The 21470-nt window shown below is 41.0% G+C and overlaps 2 protein-coding genes across 3 annotated transcripts in view; both read left to right on the forward strand.

Annotated features, from left to right (window-relative positions):
• UBE2J1 (ubiquitin conjugating enzyme E2 J1) overlaps positions 1–7207 on the forward strand; it is a 29083-nt gene extending 21876 nt beyond the window's left edge. For both annotated transcript variants that reach the window (XM_052645489.1, XM_052645490.1), the window contains exon 8: positions 6645–7207. In XM_052645489.1, coding sequence (XP_052501449.1) covers positions 6645–6923 — 279 coding nt within the window. In that variant the 3' untranslated portion in view covers positions 6924–7207. The remainder of the gene's footprint in view (positions 1–6644) is intronic.
• Positions 7208–15720: 8513 nt separating this feature from the next.
• GABRR2 (gamma-aminobutyric acid type A receptor subunit rho2) overlaps positions 15721–21470 on the forward strand; it is a 40307-nt gene continuing 34557 nt past the window's right edge. The window contains exon 1 of the mRNA XM_052645815.1: positions 15721–15905. Coding sequence (XP_052501775.1) covers positions 15721–15905 — 185 coding nt within the window. The remainder of the gene's footprint in view (positions 15906–21470) is intronic.

Here is a 21470-nt window from a genome sequence, read left to right on the forward strand (position 1 = left end):
TTTGATTTCTTCCTTATTTTTTCTTCTGGTTTTATTGCAATATAATTGGCATATAGCACTGTATAAATTTACAGGTGTACAGCATAATGATCTGACTTGCATATACCATGAAATGATTACCACAATAAATTTAGCAAATATCTAGTAGCTCATAGATACAAAATGAATGGAAAAAGAAAAAAAAAATTTTTCCATTGTGATGAAAACTCTTAGGATTTACACTCAACAGCTTTCATATGTAACAGCAGTGTTAATTGCATCAATCATATTGTACTTTGCATCCTTAGGACTTATTTATCGTATAACTGGAAGTTTGTACCTTTTGACTACCTTCATCTGTTTCTCCTACCCCTCTGGTAACCACAGATCTGATCTCTTTTTCTCTGAGTTTGTTTTTGAAGTTTAATCTACCTATAATACTATGTTAGTTCTGTGCACAACGTAGTGATTTGGTATTTCTATACATTACAAAGTGATCACCACCCATTTTGATTTTAAAGTACCTAACACAGAACTCTTCTTCACAGGTATAGGTAGGTAATTGATACCAATTCTGGTTAAAACAATAAATTGCCTATAGTTACAAGTTTAGCTCTTAATTATATTTACATACAGATTATCTCAGAGTGTGATTATATAATTTGATCACTAGGGAGGTAACTGAAACCTGGTTTTGGCTGAGGGTGGCTGCTTTACATGCTAGTGTAATGTGAATTCACTGAGATGTTATACATCAAATCCCAGATAAGCTACGTTTTTTTATCTTTGAGGGGGCGAGAGATTGCCCACAGTCTAAATGCAGCAGATAACATCAGGCCATCTGTTGCTTTTTGATGCAGATTTTTTAGCTGTGTAGAAATGGGAACAATACTGATGGTCGGCTTATGTTCTTCCAGTCTATCAGGTTTTTTCTTCTTCGCGAGATTGAGGTTCTGAATAAGCCATTCCACTTTGTATTAAGAAGCAAACACAAAACTCCCTTATAGATGCTAAACTATAGAAAATTTTATATGTATTACAAGGAACTTATGTGTGATTGTGACATATATATTTAAATGTAATTTAATTGGATACAAACATCACATATTTTTATGTTCCCAGAAATGATCACTTCATCTTAATGAAGGAAATAGAAATGATTATCACTTAAGTATACATTCTGTGATATGTGTTTGAACAAGTTTAGGCAAACAGCAACGATTTAAATGTTGTGCCACCAAACCTATGGTGTTTTGAAAATGGCCAAGTCCAGCTTGATTCTGCATCTGCAGTTCAGTAAGAACCACCAAAACTGAATCCGGTTAGTCCTTCCAATCTAGAGTCCTCTAGGTCTACAACATTGAAGTCATACAGTTTTACCGGGATGTGATTGTTTAAAATAGGGAGAATTTCATAATATCACAGCACTAAGTTTTAGTCAGTAATGTATCATCCAAAAGGAATCTGAAATTTAGGAACCTGTTTAAAGAAGTGTACCTACATAAATATTTCCATGAAGTACACATACTAAAATGTCATCTGAAGTCATGGTGTGAGGGATTGTTGTTCTAAATATGTTAATCATACTAATAAAATTGTGAGAATTAGTCCTAAATAAAGTCATGACTTTTCTTTTGTTAACCTCAATCTGGAGTCTTCAAAGGGATGTATCGATAGTAATATTAGTAATGCCTAACATTTAATAAGCAATTGTGTATCCTGCACGCTTTATATCATTATCCTGTTGAATCTTTACAACTACTGAACTGGATATTACCCTTGTACAAGAGAGGGAGCTGAGTCTTCGGTTCAATAACTTGCTTAGGGTCGCACATCCATGAAGTGCTGAAGCCAACCTAGTGATGATAAGACGACCTGTTTTAGTCCTGGTCAGGCTTGTGTTCACCACTCAAACTACTGGAAAAAAACAACACCTGTAAATAAAAGCTTTAAGATGAGTCAATCTCTTACGCTAGTTTCTGGATTGATTCTACCACCTTCCTTTTTATTTTTAAGAACCCATTTCCCTATAAGCCTTGAGTACTTTTGCTCTATCAGACACCTTTGTCTTCTTGGCTGAACAGTTGGAAGAATGGGAGGTTTCAAGTGCAATGGTGCTCTGGTCTTGGTTACTATCACTCAGTTCGCCGCCGTTAGTATTAAATCGCTCCATGACAGTGTGACAGTGTAAGACCTCATAAAATGTGGTCTTCATGTGCCTGCTCCTTCAGTGAGCACCTTTCTCCTGAGCCCTGGAGTAGGAGAGTCCAAGTTCTGCCTCTGTGTTATGGGTCACTATGTTTGAGTGTTTCCAAAGGATAGTTTTAAGAAACTCAGATTTTTACATCTTTTAATGTTGGGGTGATGTTGGAATTAGTGTAACGTCTTCTGTAGATAACTAAGATCAGCAGTTTTTTCCCTATTGTTTATAGCTGTTGTCAGGACAAAGCTCATTCTATTACCAATTTTTTAAAAAAGTATTTGCATTATATTTTTAGATTCTTTTTTCTTCTAAATACTGAAATTTTCTATAATGAAAAGTATTTAAAGTCTTTTGTATCTACTCAATTTAAAAAGTTATTCTGAATAAAACATGCATTCTTCAGTTCAGTTCAGTCACTCAGTCGTGTCCGACTCTTCGCAACCCCATGAATCACAGCACGCCAGGCCTCCCTGTCCATCACCAACTCCCAGAGTTCACTCAGACTCACATCCATCGAGTCAGTGATGCCATCCAGCCATCTCATCCTCTGTCGTCCCCTTCTCCTCCTGCCCCCAATCCTTCCCAGCATCAGAGTCTTTTCCAATGAGTCAAACTTTGCATGAGGTGGCCAAAGTACTGGAGTTTCAGCTTTAGTATCATTCCTTCCAAAGAAATCCCAGGGCTGATCTCCTTCAGAATGGAATGGTTGGATCTCCTTGCAGTCCAAGGGACTCTCAAGAGTCTTCTCCAACACCACAGTTCAAAAGCATCAATTAAAAAGCTTTCTTTATAGTCCAACTCTCACATCCGTACATGACCACAGGAAAGAACCATAGCCTTGACTAGACGGACCTTAGTTGGCAAAGTAATGTCTCTGCTTTTGAATATACTATCAAGGTTGGTCATAACTTTTCTTCCAAGGAGGAAGCATCTTTTAATTTCATGGCTGCAATCACCATCTGCAGTGATTTTGGAGCCCCCAAAATAAAGTCTGACACTGTTTCCACTGTTTCCCCATCTATTTCCCATGAAGTGATGGGACCGGATGCCATGATCTTCGTTTTCTGAATGTTGAGCTTTAAGCCAACTTTTTCACTCTCCTCTTTCACTTTCATCAAGAGGCTTTTTAGTTCCTCTTCACTTTCTGCCATAAGGGTGATGTCATCTGCATATCTGAGGTTATTGATATTTCTCCCAGCAATCTTGATTCCAGCTTGTGTTTCTTCCAGTCCAGCATTTCTCATGATGTACTCTGCATATAAGTTAAATAAACAGGATGACAATATACAGCTTTGACATACTCCTTTTCCTATTTGGAACCAGTCTGTTGTTCCATGTCCAGTTCTAACTGCTGCTTCCTGACCTGCATACAGATTTCTCAAGAGGCAGGTCAGGTGGTCTGGTGTTCCCATCTCTTTCAGAATTTTCCACAGTTTATTGTGACCCACACAGTCAAAGGCTTTGGCATAGTCAATAAAGCAGAAATAGATGTTTTTCTGGAACTCTCTTGCTTTTTCCATGATCCAGTGGATGTTGGCAATTTGATCTCTGGTTCCTCTGCCTTTTCTAAAACCAGCTTGAACATCAGGAAGTTCATGGTTCACGTATTGCTGAAGCCTGGCTTGGAGAATTTTGAGCATTACTTTACTAGCATGTGAGATGAGTGCAATTGTGCGGTAGTTTGAGCATTCTTTGGCATTGCCTTTCTTTGGGATTGGAATGAAAACTGACCTTTTCCAGTCCTGTGGCCACTGCTGAGTTTTCCAAATTTGCTGGCATATTGAGTGCAGCACTTTCACAGCATCATCTTTCAGGATTTGAAACAGCTCAACTGGAATTCCATCACCTCCACTAGCTTTGTTCTTAGTGATGCTTTCTAAGGCCCACTTGACTTCACATTCCAGGATGTCTGGCTCTAGATTAGTGATCACACCATTGTGATTATCTGGGTCGTGAAGATCTTTTTTGTACAGTTCTTCTGTGTATTCTTGCCACCTCTTCTTAATATCTTCCACTTCTGTTAGGTCCAGACCATTTCTGTCCTTTATCGAGCCCATCTTTGCATGAAATGTTCCCTTGGTATCTCTAATTTTCTTGAAGAGATCTCTAGTCTTTCCCATTCTATTGTTTTCCTCTATTTCTTTGCATTAATCGCTGAAGAAGGCTTTCTTATCTCTTCTTGCTGTTCTCTGGAACTCTGCATTCAGATGCTTTTATCTTTCCTTTTCTGCTTTGCTTTTCGCTTCCCTTCTTTTCATAGCTACTTGTAAGGCCTCCCCAGACAGCCATTTTGCTTTTTTGCATTTCTTTTCCATGGGGATGGTCTTGATCCTGTCTCTTGTACAATGTCACGAACCTCATTCCATAGTTCCTCAGGCACTCTATCTGTCAGATCTAGGCCCTTAAATCTATTTCTCACTTCCACTGTATAATCATAAGGGATTTGATTGAGGTCATACCTGAATGGTCTAGTGGTTTTTCCGACTTTCTTTAATTTCAGTCTGAATTTGGTAATAAGGAGTTCATGATCTGAGCCACAGTCAGCTCCTGGTCTTGCTTTTGTTGACTGTATAGAGCTTCTCCATCTTTGGCTGCAAAGAATATAATCAGTCTGATTTCGGTGTTGACCATCTGGTGATGTCCACGTGTAGAGTCTTCTCTTGTGTTGTTTGAAGAGGGTGTTTGCTATGACCAGTGCCTTTTCTTGGCAAAAGTCTATTAGTCTTTGCCCTGCTTCATTCTGCATTCCAAGGCCAAATTTGCCTGTTACTCCAGGTGTTTCTTGACTTCCTACTTTTGCATTCCAGTCCCCTATAATGAAAAGGACATCTTTTTTGGGTGTTCTAAAAGTTCTTGTAGGTCTTCATAAAACCATTCAACTTCAGCTTCTTCAGTGTTACTGGTTGGGGCATAGACTTGGATAACTGTGATATTGAATAGTTTGCCTTGGAGACGAACAGAGATCATTCTGTCGTTTTTGAGACTGCATCCAAGTACTGCATTTCGGACTCTTTTGTTGACCATGATGGCTACTCCATTTCTTCTGAGGGATTCTTGCCCACAGTAGTAGATATAATGGTCATCTGAGTTAAATTCACCCATTCCAGTCCATTTTAGTTCGCCGATTCCTAGAATGTCGACGTTCACTCTTGCCATCTCTTGTTTGTTTTAAAAAGTTATTCTGAATAAAACATGCATTCTTACTTACCTGAAAGAATGTGTGTTGGCTCTGTTGTAATCAGTATAAAGTTTTCAATACAACAGAGACTTTTGTTATTAGAGGTAGAGTTAAGGTATCTATATAAGCAAAATGAAATTCATATTTTGTAGAGCTTTCTTGTCTATGTGTGTGTGTGTGTGTGTGTTAGGTGCTTAGTCGTGTCCGACTTTTTACAACCCCATAGACTAGCCCACCAGGCCCCTCCGTCCACGGGATTCTCTAGGCAAGAACACTGGAGTGGGTTGCCATTTCCTTCTCCAAAAGGAACTATAGAAAGAAAGAAAGTGAAGTCGCTCAATCGTGTCTGACTCTTTGTGACCCCATGGACTGTAGCCTACCAGGCTCCTCCGTCTATGGAATTTTCCAGGCAAGAGTGCTGGCGTGGGTTGCCATTTCCTTCTCCATTCTTGTCTATGAACCACATTTATGACTTTGAATCACTTGTTACCACATGGTGTTTTTGCTTTGACCAAGCATTCATGAAAGGTTAGAAAGCAGTTGACATCCAGGGCTTTTTAGGGGGCACCTCGTGTGCCAAAGTAGAGGGTACACTTGAGTCTCCCATACCTACCTCCACATTTTTCTCAGCACATACCCAGGGTATTCTTGACAATAGTTCATGCTTTATACTCATAAAGTAATACAGTTCAAACACACAGTAAAGGGTTCTGGACTTGTGTTCAATTCAGTTGATGGAGATTGTGAGAAAGGATAAACCTGTTTTGAAAACCATGTCTAACTTTTATAACAATACTACTATGTAGAACATATGGTTTTAAATTATTTCCTATGTTCTGTGATTACTGATGTAGTAGGATAACACTGGAGGAAGAACACTATTGAGAGTTGTCCTTTTTTGCCATTTAGAATATGGTAGATCTTTATGTAGAAAGTGGGAATCAGATTGCTTCTCTCCTTGACTCCTGAAAGAAGGGAAGTATTCAGATGATAGCAGATACTGCTGGAGTTGCAGCTGGAGGAGAGTACAAAGCCATCTGTGGAGAATATGGATAAACTCTGTCCTTGTCTTATTTGTTGCTGGTAAATTCCTTCTCCACCTGCGAGCACTCGGAATAAGTTGTGTTGCTGGCTTATTCAGAAGGGTGAGTTACTCATCTCAGCATTCAGAGAATTCTTGGTAGTTTTGCCTTACTGCTCTGCGATGTCATGTACTGTTGAATAGCCTGTATGTATACAAGTTTTCTTTGCCAGTTTCAAACTGAATTTCTTAAAATTTCGTAGTATGGAACCCAGAACCCCTCGGCAGCATCCCTTCAACAGCCTGCCCAACCTGTAGCTAAGAGTACCTCCATGAGCCCTCGACAGCGCCGGGCCCAGCAGCAGAGTCAGAGAAGGTCGTCTACTTCACCGGATGTCACCCAGGGCCAGCAGCCAAGAGACAACCACACCGATCATGGCGGGTCTGCTGTCTTGATTGTCATCTTGACTTTGGCATTGGCAGCTCTTATATTCCGACGAATATATCTGGCCAATGAGTACATATTTGACTTTGAGTTATAATATTGTTTTGTGTCTTAAGAGCTGTGACTCAGCTGCTTCATTAAACATTCTGCATTGGGTTAATCTAAGAATTGTTTACAAAATAATTATTTTATATTTACCCTTCATTCCTTTTTTGATCCTTATAAATTCAGTATAAATATATCTAGACATTCAGTGTCCTGATTAGTTTAAGGGACTGGAAGTCAAAGTCCCTGGTCTCTCTGTCCAACCTGCTCTACAGGGAAATAACTTATTTGTTGTTTTTCACGCCTCAGCTTTTCTTTATGTAAATTTGTGATACTTTTCTGTATAGGCCTTTGAAATTTTTGGATAAAAGATGGTATTTTAAGTTCCAGTGAGTATTACTAGTTACTCAGTACCATTTATTGAGTACTCTGTTTCTACTTATTTAGAATGATATAGGGATAAGAGTTGAAAAGGGAAAATAAAACCCCTCAAATAGCTTGCTTAAAACGTATTCATGTGAGAGATACTGGGATTGCCCATTCTATGACTGACTCTATGTCCTAAACATTCTTTGGTGAAAGTAACTATTTTGGTCAAACATTTCTGAGGAAATGAGATTACATCTTTATTACTGGATGTTATTTGAGGAGGAAATAATGCTCTGTAACCACTTTGATATGCTATTATCCCCTTCTCTCCAGTTCACACACAAGATTTTTTTAAAAAAGAAGGAAAACAATCCTCCATAGATCTTTGATTTAAGGAAGAAAGGGTCCAAGCCAGGAAATGGCTTGATTTTCTTCCAAAAGTTAAATGGGAGGGTCTTAAGATTTGAATGTTTGCTCTACTTGGACTTGTATGTCTTTTGAGTTGTATTATATGCCTAGCTTTATAATCACTATAAATTTAATTATTTTAGGAGTATGCATAATATTGAACTATTTCACGTACCATTTTAATAGAAAAGCTCAGGGCCCATGTAACAGTGATAGAAATTAGAAAAACCTCTACTTAGAATCGCCCACCTAATCAAAGCCCAAGAGATCATTTTCAGTGCAAAAATCAATATATAACTTAGTGCTGGCTAGCTCCACAGACTCTGGTAGATAATTTAAACTATCATCGTAAATAATGCCTGGTGAGAACATATAATCACAGGAAAACATTGCTTTCAGCATGTTCAGCAGCAGCCTTGAGGGCACTCTTGAGAGTATTGCTAATGAAGATTTAATTTTTAAATACAGGCAGTCCCCAACTTTCAAATAGGTTATGCTCAAAAAGTGCATTTGTAAGTTAATTTTTTTTTTTTTTACAACTCAGTGTTGCAAATTGTGTTTAGGTTTTAGGCAAGACGACAAAAGTTAGTCCATAATGTATCTTGAGTACTTTGGAGAGTGGTATTTATAAAGTCCTTATGTGGTTTATTATGGGCAATATAGAAACAATTTATAAAATGATTTTAAAGGCCAATTTAATTTTTACTCCTTCTCTCATAAGGCTTTGGTTCTATGAACTGTTAGACACAATTTGTTTTCATTTGATAGCCCAGTTTATGTCTGTATCTAAATTAAGAACATATTGTATACTATGATATAATGCACAGTTTTCTTAAATTTTAATAAATTAGCATTTTTAAGGTCTTTACAGATTGTTACTGTTCTGTCTACAGCTGAAGTTGGTAAAGTCTAAAAAGCCTAAGGACTTTATGAAGACCTCCTATGTCAGAAAAATTATAGGTTAGTATCTTAACAACTTTATTGCCCTGAGAAAATACGTTCTGAAGTCTTGGTTTGGAATGTAAGATATTAGGGATGTTGGTTCAGTGGTCTCCTAGCAAGAGGTCACTGACTCACCTGGGCAGCACCAGGTCATCTTATCACCTAAGAAGAACATCCCCATGTCTCAGCCTATGCTGAGATAAATTGTGTGCTAGGAACAATCTCCCCTGCTTTCCCTCTGAGCCAGCCTCAATCCATGTGATATTGTTGCATGTTTTCATGGGGTGTATGTACACTTAAAACTGATTAAGAAGAAGGTACATCATACAGTTCCTCCTCTACCTGAGTTGGCCTCTCATCCCTCACTCATCAACTGCCAGGCCACCTTCTCTTTTGTTTTTTTTGCTTTTTTAGCGCCTGATACACATATCTGAAAGTGGCATATCTTTTGCTTCTTCCCTTTCAGCTCACATTGCTATTTAAAAATCCTTAAGTTGTTGATCTGACCCCCGTCGTAGAGTTAAAGAACAAAATTGGTCTTTGGAGCCATTCTTAACACCCCGATAAAGGGCCTCTTCAGAAAACCATTATTTTTAAAGCCCCACCGTAATCCCTTATTTATAGCATAAGGCCAGGGAAAAAACGTGTGATCTGGTAGATAAATGCTTAGGACTCCTTTCCCAAATCCTAAGATTTAGGTAACTCATGACTTTTTTTTGACCAACACAGCACATACAAGGGTAGTTAAAATAGCATGCATGCTTGAAAAAAATGTCTGTTTTGCCTGTAACTGTTTAAACCAATGAAACCTTTTAAATTTTATGTATTGTGGGCTTTTATGTAGCACTTTACATTTTCATGCTGCTTATAGTTTAATTCTACTGAAATAAATAAATTTCATCAAAATTCTCAGCTACTTTTTAAAAAACAAAATCTTTTAAAATTGTGTATTATTTTGACTATGAAAACACAAAGTTTCCTATTTCAGGAGAATAAGAAATCCTTTTATTATTTTCTGGCTATGAATAAACTTCCTGGTACCTGAGTCCTCCCATTTTTATAGAGCAGAATCAAGAAACAAGCAAACCTCACACAATTGGGCTTAGTTGTGCAGAAATATAGGCTGAAGTACTATATTGTTTTATTACTTAACAAAGAAGTATATGAAAGGTGAAGGTGTTTAGTGAACCTAACTTTAAACAAATAATGTGTACATAAATGTGTACTTTGGGAATCTCCTGGCAGTCCAGTGGTCAGGACTGTGTGCTTTCACTGCTGAGGGCCCAGGTTCAATCCTTAGTCGAGGAACTCAGATCCCAGAAGCTGTGCCGCTCACTGAAAAAAAGAAAAAAAAAGAAGTGTATTGTTATAGCCTTTGTGGGAGGCTCTAATTGCTCCAGAGCTGTTCGAAACACCTCTTTAAATGCCTCAGAACTAGTTTGAGTTGCTGAATAAAACCAGTGACTGTTTGTACCTGATTTTGAATTCTTTGTGTCATGTGGTGTTTTGTCCATTCTACCTCCTTAAATGTTCTCTTGCCTTTTTCCACTTTTCATGCTCACCGCCACTCCCCTAATGAGCCATATCGTCTCAACTAGCACAGTAATCTCTTAGGTTTCTGTTCTTTTTGATTAATTTTTATTGGAATATAGTTGATTTACAATGTGTACTACTTTCTGCTGTACAGCAAGGTGAATCAGTTGTACATACACATATATCCACTCTTTTAGATTCGTTTCCCATGTAAGTTATTACAGAGTATTGTGTAGAGTTCCCTGTGCTATATACTAGGTTCTTGATATCTATTTTATATATATTAATAGTAGTACAAGTCTCTATTCTTGCTGCACACTGCAGCTGGAAACTTCTCTAATGCTCTACTTGGACTTGTATGTCTTTTCAGTTGTATTAATGTGCCTAGCTTTATAATCACTATAAATTTAATTATTCCAGGAATATGTATAATACTGAAATATTTCTTGTACCATTTTAATAGAAAAGCTCAGGGCCCTTAAAATAGGCTTGAACCGTTAATGTAGGACACAAGACTGTGTGACCAGAGTCCCACCTAACTCTGGCCTTATTTGGCAGCATATAACTTACTGGGGACTTTCCACACCCCTCATCTTGAGCCACTGGGGACAATCCTTGGTCCTGAGAAATAAAAAAATGTTGAAGTTATACATCCACTGCCTCAAACCACATGCAAAATTAATTCAAAATGAATCTTAAGACCTTAAAGTAAGAGCAAAAACTTAGAAGAAAATGTAAATCTTCGTGACCATGTTTTTTTTTTTTTCCAAAATGCAAGTTTATTGAATAAAGCTGAGAAGAGTAATAGACAAAAAAAATGCATCCACCTAAATTTTAAAAATTCACGTATTTACAAAGTTCGGTAACTGTTAAGTTTCACATGCAGAAGTTAATGCACAGGGAAATGTTGGTAGTAGTGTCTGGATGTCTTGAAATGCTGGAAGCAATGAAGAGATACACAAACACATTACGGTTTAGCTGTAGGTCAATTAAACGAACCTATGTGGTCCCACATAGGGTCCCACATGTGCAAAGTCACACATTCTAGTTCTGGTTCCTCCTTTTAGGCACAAGCAAGTTGCCACATTCTTTGTAATGGTTCACAGTGACCATTAATGGTGTTGATATACAGTAGCAAGTTTATATATCCCTTTGTTTACAGAACCATCCATCCCATCAGGGAAGTATGCAACATGCATCAAAGAGTAAGAACAGAATTTAAAAGCTGAGGTTCTACTCATAAAAATGTGAGTGGGGGAAAGCAAGTAGTGTCTGTGCAACACGCAATGTTTTGTACAGAATATTTTTAAGGCCATGGCAGTCTATAAATTAAAACTGGTATCATTAAAAGAACGGTTGACTTCACTTTGAGTGCTCAACACGTTTGTAAATGCACTGTCTACATGAGTGCAGTTTCCTAGCTAGAAAAGCATAAGCAACCAAAGAAAAAGATAAGTTATATTCCATCAAAATGCAAAACCTTTTGTGTTTGAAAGAACATTAATAATGTGAAAACACAAAATGGGAGAAAATAAATGTAGATCATATGTCTGATAAGAGACTTGTATCAAGAATATCTAAAGAATTCATAACTCAAAAATAAGCACCAGGTTAAAAAGTGGCAAAGGATTTGAATAGCCATTTGCACAAAGAAGATACTTGAATCATTAATTAGACATTAGGGATATGCACGTCAAAACTACAGTGAGACACCACTTCACACCCACTATGATGGCTAGAGGTGCGCTGCTGGTGGGAATGTAAAATGGTGCAGCCACTTTGAAAAACCACTTACCAGTTCCTCAGAATTTAAACATGGAGTTATATGACCCAGCAATACACCCAGGTATATGTCCAAGACAAAATACATACACACAACTTGTACATGAAGGTTCATAGCTTTTGAATATTCAAAAAATGTTTTTTGAATTGTTTTTGTAGGCCATTTTTGAAGTCTTTGTGAAATTTGTTACAATATTGCTCCTGCTTTATGTTTTGGTTTTTTGGTGACAAGGCATGTGGGATCCTGACTCCTTGACGAGGGATCAAACGCTCATCCCCTGCATTGAAAGGTGAAGTCTTAACCACTCAACTGACAGGGAAGTCCTCATAGTATTATTGTTAATAGCCCCAAACTGGAAACTCAAATATCCATCAACTGACGCATGAATAAACAAGATGTGTTGTAGCTATACAATGAAATGTTATTTGGCAATAAAAGGGAGTGAAGTTATACTATCGATACCTGCTTCACTATGGGTGAATGACGAAAACATACTAAGTGAAGCCAGATGCAAAAGACTACATATTGCATGATTCCATTTATATGAAATACCCCAAACAGGCAAATCCATGGATACAAAAAGTAGATTGGTGATTGCCAGGGGCCGGGGCGAATGGAGAATGAAGAGAGACTGCTACTGTGTATGAAGTTTCTTTTGGATGAGGAGATGAAACTGCTCTAAAATTAGATGGTGGTGACAGTTGCACAAAACTAAAACCCCCATTTGGGGTAAATTTATGGTATGTGAATGATGTTTCAAAAAAAATTATAAAAAATGTTACACATCTCCAACTGATTTTTATTACTGTAATCACAGGAATTGAACTACTAAAAGTAAAATTTAAAGAAAAAAAATTGGTAAGTAAGTTGCATCTGAAATGCAACAAAACAGATACTTCTAGACCAATAACATCCATGCATGAGTCAGCCCCTAATTGGCCTGTTCCAAATGACAGAAATGAAAAGAGATCTTTGGAACAAAATTTATGGCAAAGAACTTTTCGTAGGTCACATCTCTTCCTCACTAAATCTTTAGCAGGAATGGGACTTTTAAACAGATTCATCACTTTGCTGACGAAGGTCCATATAGTCAAAGCTACGGTTTTCCCAGTAGTCATGTATGGATTTGAGAGTTGGACCATAAAGAAGGCTGAGTGCCAAAGAATTGATGCTTTAGAACTGTGGTGTTGGAGAAGACTCTTGAGAGTCCCTCCAACTGCAAGGAGATCCAACCAGTTAATCTAAAGGAGATCAACCCTAAATATTCATTGGAAGGACTGGTGCTGAAGCTGAAGCTCCAGTCCCATGCTAAAGTACTCCCACAACCACATTTCTAGTTAATTCGTTGCAATTTCGTTTCCTGCCACATCTCACAGCTGAAACTACAGTGCTCCGGCTGCCAGATCCAGGAGCCTGCTTCGTGCTCTTACTCCTTCCCAGCACTGACTGGTACCTGGCCCACTCCTGAAACTCCTTTGGTTTCCGTAGCCAACCTCTCTGCTGGTTCTTCTGCGCCTGTGTTCTGGCTGCCCACCCAGCGTGTGAGAGTGTAGACTCTCCAGGATTCTGTGCTGGAGCTCTGACCTCTTCTGTTCCCTGACAAGATCTCCCCTTTCCTGTGGTTAAACTGCCACGACACTGATGGTGCCACACCTATTTCTTCAATCCAGACCCTCTTCCTGAGTGCCAGGCCCCTACTCCAGCTGCCTACTGGGCATCCAGAGGTCCCATGACATCTCATACTCCACAAGGTAAGATTTATCTCCCCCCTCCAAACTTGTCTACCTCTCAGGAACATCAGATAATGTCAAAGCTATGGTTTTTCCAGTACTCATGTATGGATGTGAGAGTTGGACTGTGAAGAAGGCTGAGCACCAAAGAATTGATGTTTTTGAACTGTGGTGTTGGAGAAGACTCTTGAGAGTCCCTTGGATTACAAGGAGATCCAACCAGTCTATCCTAAAGGAAATCAGTCTTGAATATTCATTGGAAGGACTGATGCGGAAGCTGAAACTCCAATACTTTGGCCACCTGATGCGAAGAACTGACTCACTAGAAAAGACCCTGATGCTAGGAAAGATCGAGGGCAGGAGGAGAAGGGGACGACAGAGGATGAGATGGTTGGATGGCATCACTGACTCGATGGACATGAGTTTGAGTGAGCTCTGGGAGTTGGTGGTGGACAGGGAAGCCTGGCGTGCTGCAGTCCATGGGGTCGCAAAGAGTCGGACACGACTGGGTGACTGAACTGAACTGAACTGAACTCACCAGTGCTCAGATGTGTCCGACTCTTTGCCACCTCATTGACTATAGCCTGCCAGGCTCCTCTGTCCCTGGGATTCTCCTGGGAAGAATACTGGATGTGGGTTGCCATGACCTCATCCAGGGGATCTTCCTGACCCAGGGATCGAACCTGTGCCTCTTGCATCTCCTGCATTGGTAGGCAGATTCTTTACCACCTGGGATTCTAGTGCCACCTGGGAAGCCTTATGACCCACCAGACCTGCCTTTACTCTAGAGTCCTGGCTTTCATTGAATTCTTTCACCTCCTACTCTGAACAGTCACCATTGCCCTTTGGTGATGACTTGACTATCTCATTCTTTGTCTTCCCTGTTCCCCTCCCTTAGGGCAGGACCTCATCCTCTTTTATTATGACAATTTCTCTGACCTAACTGATACCAGTTAGAAGTTCCTGAAAAAATAAAGTGGATCATGTCATACCACTTTGCTTAAAGAGATCAAAAGAACTGCTTTTGATTCTTTCCTAAGAAAACCCTAATGGCTGTTTCACTTTTAGCTATTGTTCCTTCTGACCTCCATCCCCACCTATAAGGATGTCTCTGCACACTTGTCTACATTCCCAGGATGCAGCAAGCAAGAAATAAGTAGTTTTTGGTTGTTTTCTTTTTTTGCTCCATGTGGAATCTTAGTTCCCTGACCAGGGATCCAACTTGCTCCGCTGCAATAGAAAGCTTGGAGTCTTAATCACCTGGGAAGTCCCCAGTAAGTAGTTTTTAAACATTTTCTTTGGTTGAGTAGATGAAACAACCATGTGTATCTTTGCACTTCTAATGTTCGTAATTCCATATTCCAGGATAAGGATCAAGCCTCACTGATGGCGACATTATACCTTTTAGGATGAAAGATCAGCATTAGTTTAGTGTTCCTGCTAGGAAGATGAACTTACATAATCACCAATTCTCCTTTGGTTTATGCTTTCTTTAAAAATCAAAATGCATTTTATGCTTTGATAAGATTGAAGAAAAAAAAAAAGGATATGTATTTGGGGAAAATAAACAAGCACCCTTGTCCACAGGCAAAGCCCAGGCTCTTAGCTCAAGGAATAAAGCAAGCCTATGGAAACAGGTCAATCTCGTGTTTGCTCAGCATTTCCTGGGCACAGTCAGGCGCTCATCTCTGTGTCCACAAGTCCTTCCTGCAAATCCACTCAGAATCCAACCTGCTCCCTGGTGCATGTGACAGACTGGTTTTATGTCACCAGCGAGATGGATTAATGATCTCAGCAAAAAGCTGGCATGTTCAAGAGATTTAATTTTTTTTTTTTTTTATGTAACAGTTTTAACCAAAGCTCTACTAGGACACAGCGGAAGCTGAGTTTCACAGGAGAACCAACTTACTAATAGCCAATCACTAAGTAGCAGGGAGGGCAAAGCCTTGCTGTTGGTGTCACGACAGCCCAAAGGGGTGGGAAGTGGGTTGGCACAAGCCTCAGTATCAATATTAGATTGGGAAACTCAGCCAGGCCAGCCATGCCCTCCTCGCAGCGCTGGCTCGAGGCAGCAGACCGACTCAATGGTTAAGTCTGGGGGTATCTGCCCTGCTGCAGGTCCCTGGAAGGCAGCTTGCAGCATCACAGACATTCACAGGATGCCTTATTTTCCAAGACTCATTTTGTTCTTGTTTTGCTTGATGGTTCTTGTGGAGAGCAGAAAGCCCAAGAGGAGGAGAGGGTCAGGGCCGCTGGAAACCAAGCCAAGGTAAAGCCGTGGGCAGGATCGGGGGAAGGTGGCTGGAGGTGGCAGCTGCACTCTGTGGGACAGCTTCTGGGAGGGCTGGGGGTTAGATCGTCCGTCCTACTGGAATCTCTTTTCCAGTCGGAGGGAGATGAGCACAGCCTCTCACTGGGCACAAATACACTATCGTGTCACCAGTAGTGAGAGACCAGGCTGGGCCTTTCATTCGGATGTTTGTGTTCCTCCAAAGCATTCTGATTTAAGGCAAGTAGCTGAAGACTTAGTGGGTAAAGCATCTTTGTACTTCTCAGATTGTGCTGCTTTGATTCTTGGGATTACATACTGTAATCCCAATTGCTAAGCAATTACCTCAACAATTTTTTTTGAGGGGAACGGTATATAGGAATTTAGTTTGAATTATGAAGAAAACATGTAACTGGGAGTTATTTTCTTTAAATTATTTGATTGGTAACAATTTTATAATGGTTTCGAGTATCATTTCATTGTTTTGAATCTTAGAAAAGGGGTTTGAAATTTGCTAGCTTAACAGAAATACTTGTGTGGACAACAGAGAAGGCAATTTTGTGATGTAAGGGAAACATTTCCAAGAAAAACTGGTTAGGCCCAGAATGTGCACTCATTATCACAAATCAAGTTCCTTACTGTGTGTTTTGAACTGATATACCAAGCACAAGACTCTAGGTCTGTTCAGCACAAAGGAAAGATCAAGCAGCCAAGATATCCACACCACGTGTGAGATGTTACACACCTGTTTTCCATCCTACTAGGCACTGCGTGAACTAGTGATTATGAATACAAGCTAATAACTTGAGGTACATTTTCTAAGCCAGTGGCCTCCTTTTTAAAAAATTTTTTTTCGTCACATCAGCTTTCAGGATCTTAGTTTCCCAACCAGGGGTTGAACCTGGGCCCTTGGCAGTGAGATCACAGAGTCCTAAACACTGGACTACTAGGGCACTCCCTAGTTTCCCTTTCTAATCATGTACCACTATCAGTGACAATTTTTTGAAACTGTACCTCCAGTGCGTGTGTGTGTGTGTATGTGTGTATGTATATATATATGTGCACAAATTGCATACATGTACTATTATAAATATGTGTATTAAATTAAAGCTTGATAGCTTTGTTTTTAGATAAAAGTTAATTGTAAATAAGAGTTACGGTCTCTACTTCCTGCAACCCAGTGGACTATCTTGAGCCCTCCACATGTGCCCCTACGTTAGAGACCGCTGCTCTGGGAGACGTGAAGACTCTGTGGAGTCTAATACCACTCAATCAGAAAGCAGCCGGATACAGACTGACCAGGATGATGGCAAAGAAGCAGCACTCTCGAGGGCTCATCCTGATTACACGTAATCTCAGGATCCTAGGCTGTTGAACTGGCAGGAACCTCAGAGGTCACTGGATCCAGCAGTTCCCCTGAGTTCTAATTCTGTAAATGTGAATAGGTGTTGTATGAAAAAGAGGCTCCAGGGTCAAAGAAGCTTGGGAAATCCTGGTTTAGACCATTTTAAACAGGTACTTTTACTATGTAAATAGACATTGTGTATTTGAAGAGGGGGATAAATTACACAGAGGTTATAAAAAAAAAAACCACCACTTTTTTTGGACTATCTTGTGGGTTTCATATTTCACAGAGAACACATGGGGAAACACTGCCTCATTTTACAGAGGCCAAGACATCAGCCTGAGTAACTCATGCAGTTGTTAGTGGCTTGTCGGGATCAGATCCTAGGACCCTGACTTACTCAGGTTGGAAGGAAAGTTTTATCTGAACCTGTCTATTCTCTCCAGTGGTGCTGGGTTCAGCATGAGCCCCTCTGGGACCCTCAGGGATTCCACTCTGCAACCTGGGCAATTACAGCATCTCTGTCCCTCCTCAGAAGACCCACAGTCTCATTCCCAGACACCTGCTTGAGCTTGTGGACAGACTGAATTTATTTAAAAAAATTTTTTAAACTGTAGTATAGTTGATTTTCAGTATTATATTAGTTTCAGGTATAGAGCATAGTGATTCAAAAATTTTATAGCTTATACTCCATTTATAGATATTATAAAATATTGGCTATATTCTCTGTGCTGTACAATATATCCTTGTAGCTTATTTACTTTATACATAGTAGTTTGTACCTCTTATGCCCCTACCCCTCTCTCACCCCTTCCCCTTCCCTCTCCCCACTCCTAATCACTAATTTGTTCTCTAAATCTGAGTCTATTTTTTTTGTTATATTCACTAGTTTGTTTTATTTTTTAGATTTTGCATATAAGTGATATCATACAGTATTTGTCTTTCTCTTATTAATGTTTCACTTAGCATAATATCCTCCTTTATTCCAGCTTCTCTCTGCCCTTTTGCCATTCATGTTGTTGCAAATGGCAAAATTTCATTCTTCTTTTTATGACTGAGTACTGTTCCATTGTAATATATACCACGTCTTCTTAACTCATTTGTTATGGACACTGAGGTTGCTTCCACATCTTGGCCATTGTAAACAATGCTGCTATGAACATTGGGGTGCATGTATCTTTTCAAATTAGTGTTTTTGGTTTCTTCCACCCAGAGTGGAACTGCTGGATCATATGGTAGTTCTAGTTTTAATTTTTTGAGGAAACTTCATACTGTTTATTGATGAATTAAATCTGACCCTTAGGAATGAGAACTTGAAATCTATCCCATAAGGTGGTCATGTGGGTGAAAAGATGAACATTCATCATTCAAAGAATATAAAATAATTATTAAGCAGAAACCGGAAGAAACAATAGAGAAAAGTCGTATCAGGAAACATGGTTCCAGGCCTTTCTGCAATCCACCAGGGTGTGTGCACACTCAGACAATCACAGAGCTACGTCTGTGTGTGAAAAATTTCACCCAAATATTTGACGAAAAAGTACTTTCATTATTGACACAGGAGTTAAGCTATACTGATAAATAGGAATGCAATGACCTGACCCTTTCTCCTTATAGTCTTAGAGCATTTCATCTCTGTGGAATAGCTCCTCTTAGATGTCCTGTTCACACAGACACACAGACACACACAGATATACCCCACACCACATACCGCACACTTGGTCTCACATACAGTCATACATTCACATGTAACACATATGGTCACACTCACATATACAGCCACACAGGGACCTCTTCTAACCTGTCAGCCTTCCCTGCGTCACTCCAGCCAACATACCCTCACGAAACAATTATTCTGTCCAGCTGCAGCTTTTTCAAAACCTCTTCCAGTTTTCTGACCCTTTGTGTCCCTTTTTACTGACTCACTGCCAAGTGAGCCTGTTTGCTCTTGGCTCTCTGTTTTGTTCTGTTCTTCTGGCCTCTTAGCCTCCCAGCTTTATTCCAACTTCTTCCCATCCTGCTGCCTCAGGTGGCCCCCCGACCACATGACTGCTTCCCTGCCAAGAGAGGCCCTTCTCTCTTGAGATCTGAAAATACAACAAGACCTGGGAGTTTGGGCTCTGTCCTGATCACACTGTCTGGCCTCTCCTGGTCCCAAAGCGCGGGGCCCCTTTCATCTTTCCTCCCCACTTGCTGCCCCCTTGCTTCTGCCTGCACTTGACCACCCTTCTCTCTGCATCATGGCTCCAAGGCTGGACCCAGGAACCCTTCTCTCTCTCTCCCCAGTGACCCTCCCTCTCCCCAGAGGTCTGTGGGGTTGGGAAGTCAGGGAAAACCAGGTTGGGGACCTGCTTCTGCTGCTTGCTGTCTGTGTGGCCATGTTTCCTGATCTTTCTGAACCTCATTTCTCCAAATAGAATGATGGGGTGACCGCAGCTTGGGGCCTGTGAAAGGGGGGGTGACTCAAGGGGGTGTGGTTGTTATGATGGCTGTTAGTATTGCAGCAAATAACCCTCAAAACGATGGCACTCGCCCTGCTTCTCAAGGTGCAGTGAACACATTTTTCTGCTCTCCCCCTTTCACTGGATTTGAGGTTCTGTGAAGATTCCCAGCCTCGCAGCTGGGGCCCAACATACTGCCCCTGGTGTCTGAGGTGGGAGGGCTCGGGCATTCGAAATTGGGTGGGCACCCATTGTGAAGGATGGATGCAGGGCATCCTGCTCACACGAACAGCCCAAGCCTCGGGGTATCAGCGGCCCGAGTTATCAAATGACTGGACCTTTAAGAAAAATTCCAGTCCTCTGAATGGCACTGGGATGTCAATCTCCCTCTCCCCAGCATGTTGGCATGTGAGGACTTCCGCTGCCCTAATCCTCCCCTCCAAACAGAGAAACTGTGCTGACCCGGAGGGATTTGCTCCCTGCAAGGCAGGGAGGGCAGCGAGCCGGCTGCCCTCACAATTTTATGTCCCTGACGGGCTAAGCCCTCAGGCTGAGCTCTGCCTCCCACCATCCTGTGATGTCTTTGCTGAGGCTTCTGAACAGCTCCCCAGGGGCTGCCACGCAGGGAACCATGCCTGGTCCTGCTCAGCTTCTTGGGGAAGAGACCCAAGAGGGCGGCAGGTCCTTGAAATGACCTCTCTGTGACCACACAAGCTTCTAGGGAACTGACTGAGGTCCCACCTTCCAGCTAAAGGACAGGAAGAGACCACTGGCCTCTCCTCAGAGCTTGCAGCTGCAGCTGCCTTATCCAAAAGCAAATCTGATCAAGACTTCTTCCTCCAGCACCCTTCCATGTTTTCCCTCAGCCTTTGGTTAGAGATAAAATTCTTCACAGCATCTTCAAGGCTCTCCCTGGCTGAGCTCTGCAACCTCAGTCTGTCCATTTCATCCTCACCCCTCCTACCCTTTCTCCAGTTTCATACAATGGTCCACCCATCCTTCAGCTGGGTTACCTTGCGCTTAGAAGTTCTCAAACTGTGGACATGTTGAGTTGAAAAGCCTATAGGATACCCAGCTGGGAATAACCAGTTAGTAGGATACAAAGGTCCAGGGCAAGGGACATGGATCTCGGAATCATCAGTAAGTGAATGCCAGTTAAAGCCATTGCCAGAGAGAGTGTTGAAAGGGAGAGAAGGTGGCTGAGACAGGGCCCTGAGGAAACTGGCATGAAAAGAAGGGGCTGAGGATGGAGAAAAACTGCAGTGGAGGTGGGAGGAGGACCAAGCGCCCTGTCCTGGAAGACGAGGTTTCCAGCAGAGGCTGGCCCTCCCTGACCTTCGGCAAGGGCACCTGCAGGGCCTCGGCTCAGGCCCGAGTGGGGAAGAAGCACTTGGGGCTGAGGAAGTGGCTGCAGCTCTTTGGGAAAGTGATTTACTTATTGGGAGGAGGGAGAGATGACTTTTTAAACAAAGAAACGTTCAAATGAGAGTATAACTGCCACCACAGCACCACCTTCACTTTCCAGTGAATTTTGCATGAGGAGGTTGTGGGGTCTGGACAGATCTTCTTCTTTGTTTTGGTTCAAGGTGAGAGAGACTAGAATTCAGTTTGAATGCTGATGAGAATTATCAGGGAGAAGGAGAGAAGGGGAGGAAGTTGGGCCAGGGTGTTTGAGGGCAGAGTTCAAAGGGCTCTGGGAGAAGGAGGGTCAGGCACCTTTGCTGAGCCCCCAGGGACCTCCAGAACCTACAGGCCAAAGGAAGTGAAAACGCTGCTACT

This window comes from Budorcas taxicolor, chromosome 9, assembly GCF_023091745.1.
Source record: "Budorcas taxicolor isolate Tak-1 chromosome 9, Takin1.1, whole genome shotgun sequence".
Taxonomy (NCBI): Eukaryota; Metazoa; Chordata; class Mammalia; order Artiodactyla; family Bovidae; genus Budorcas; species Budorcas taxicolor.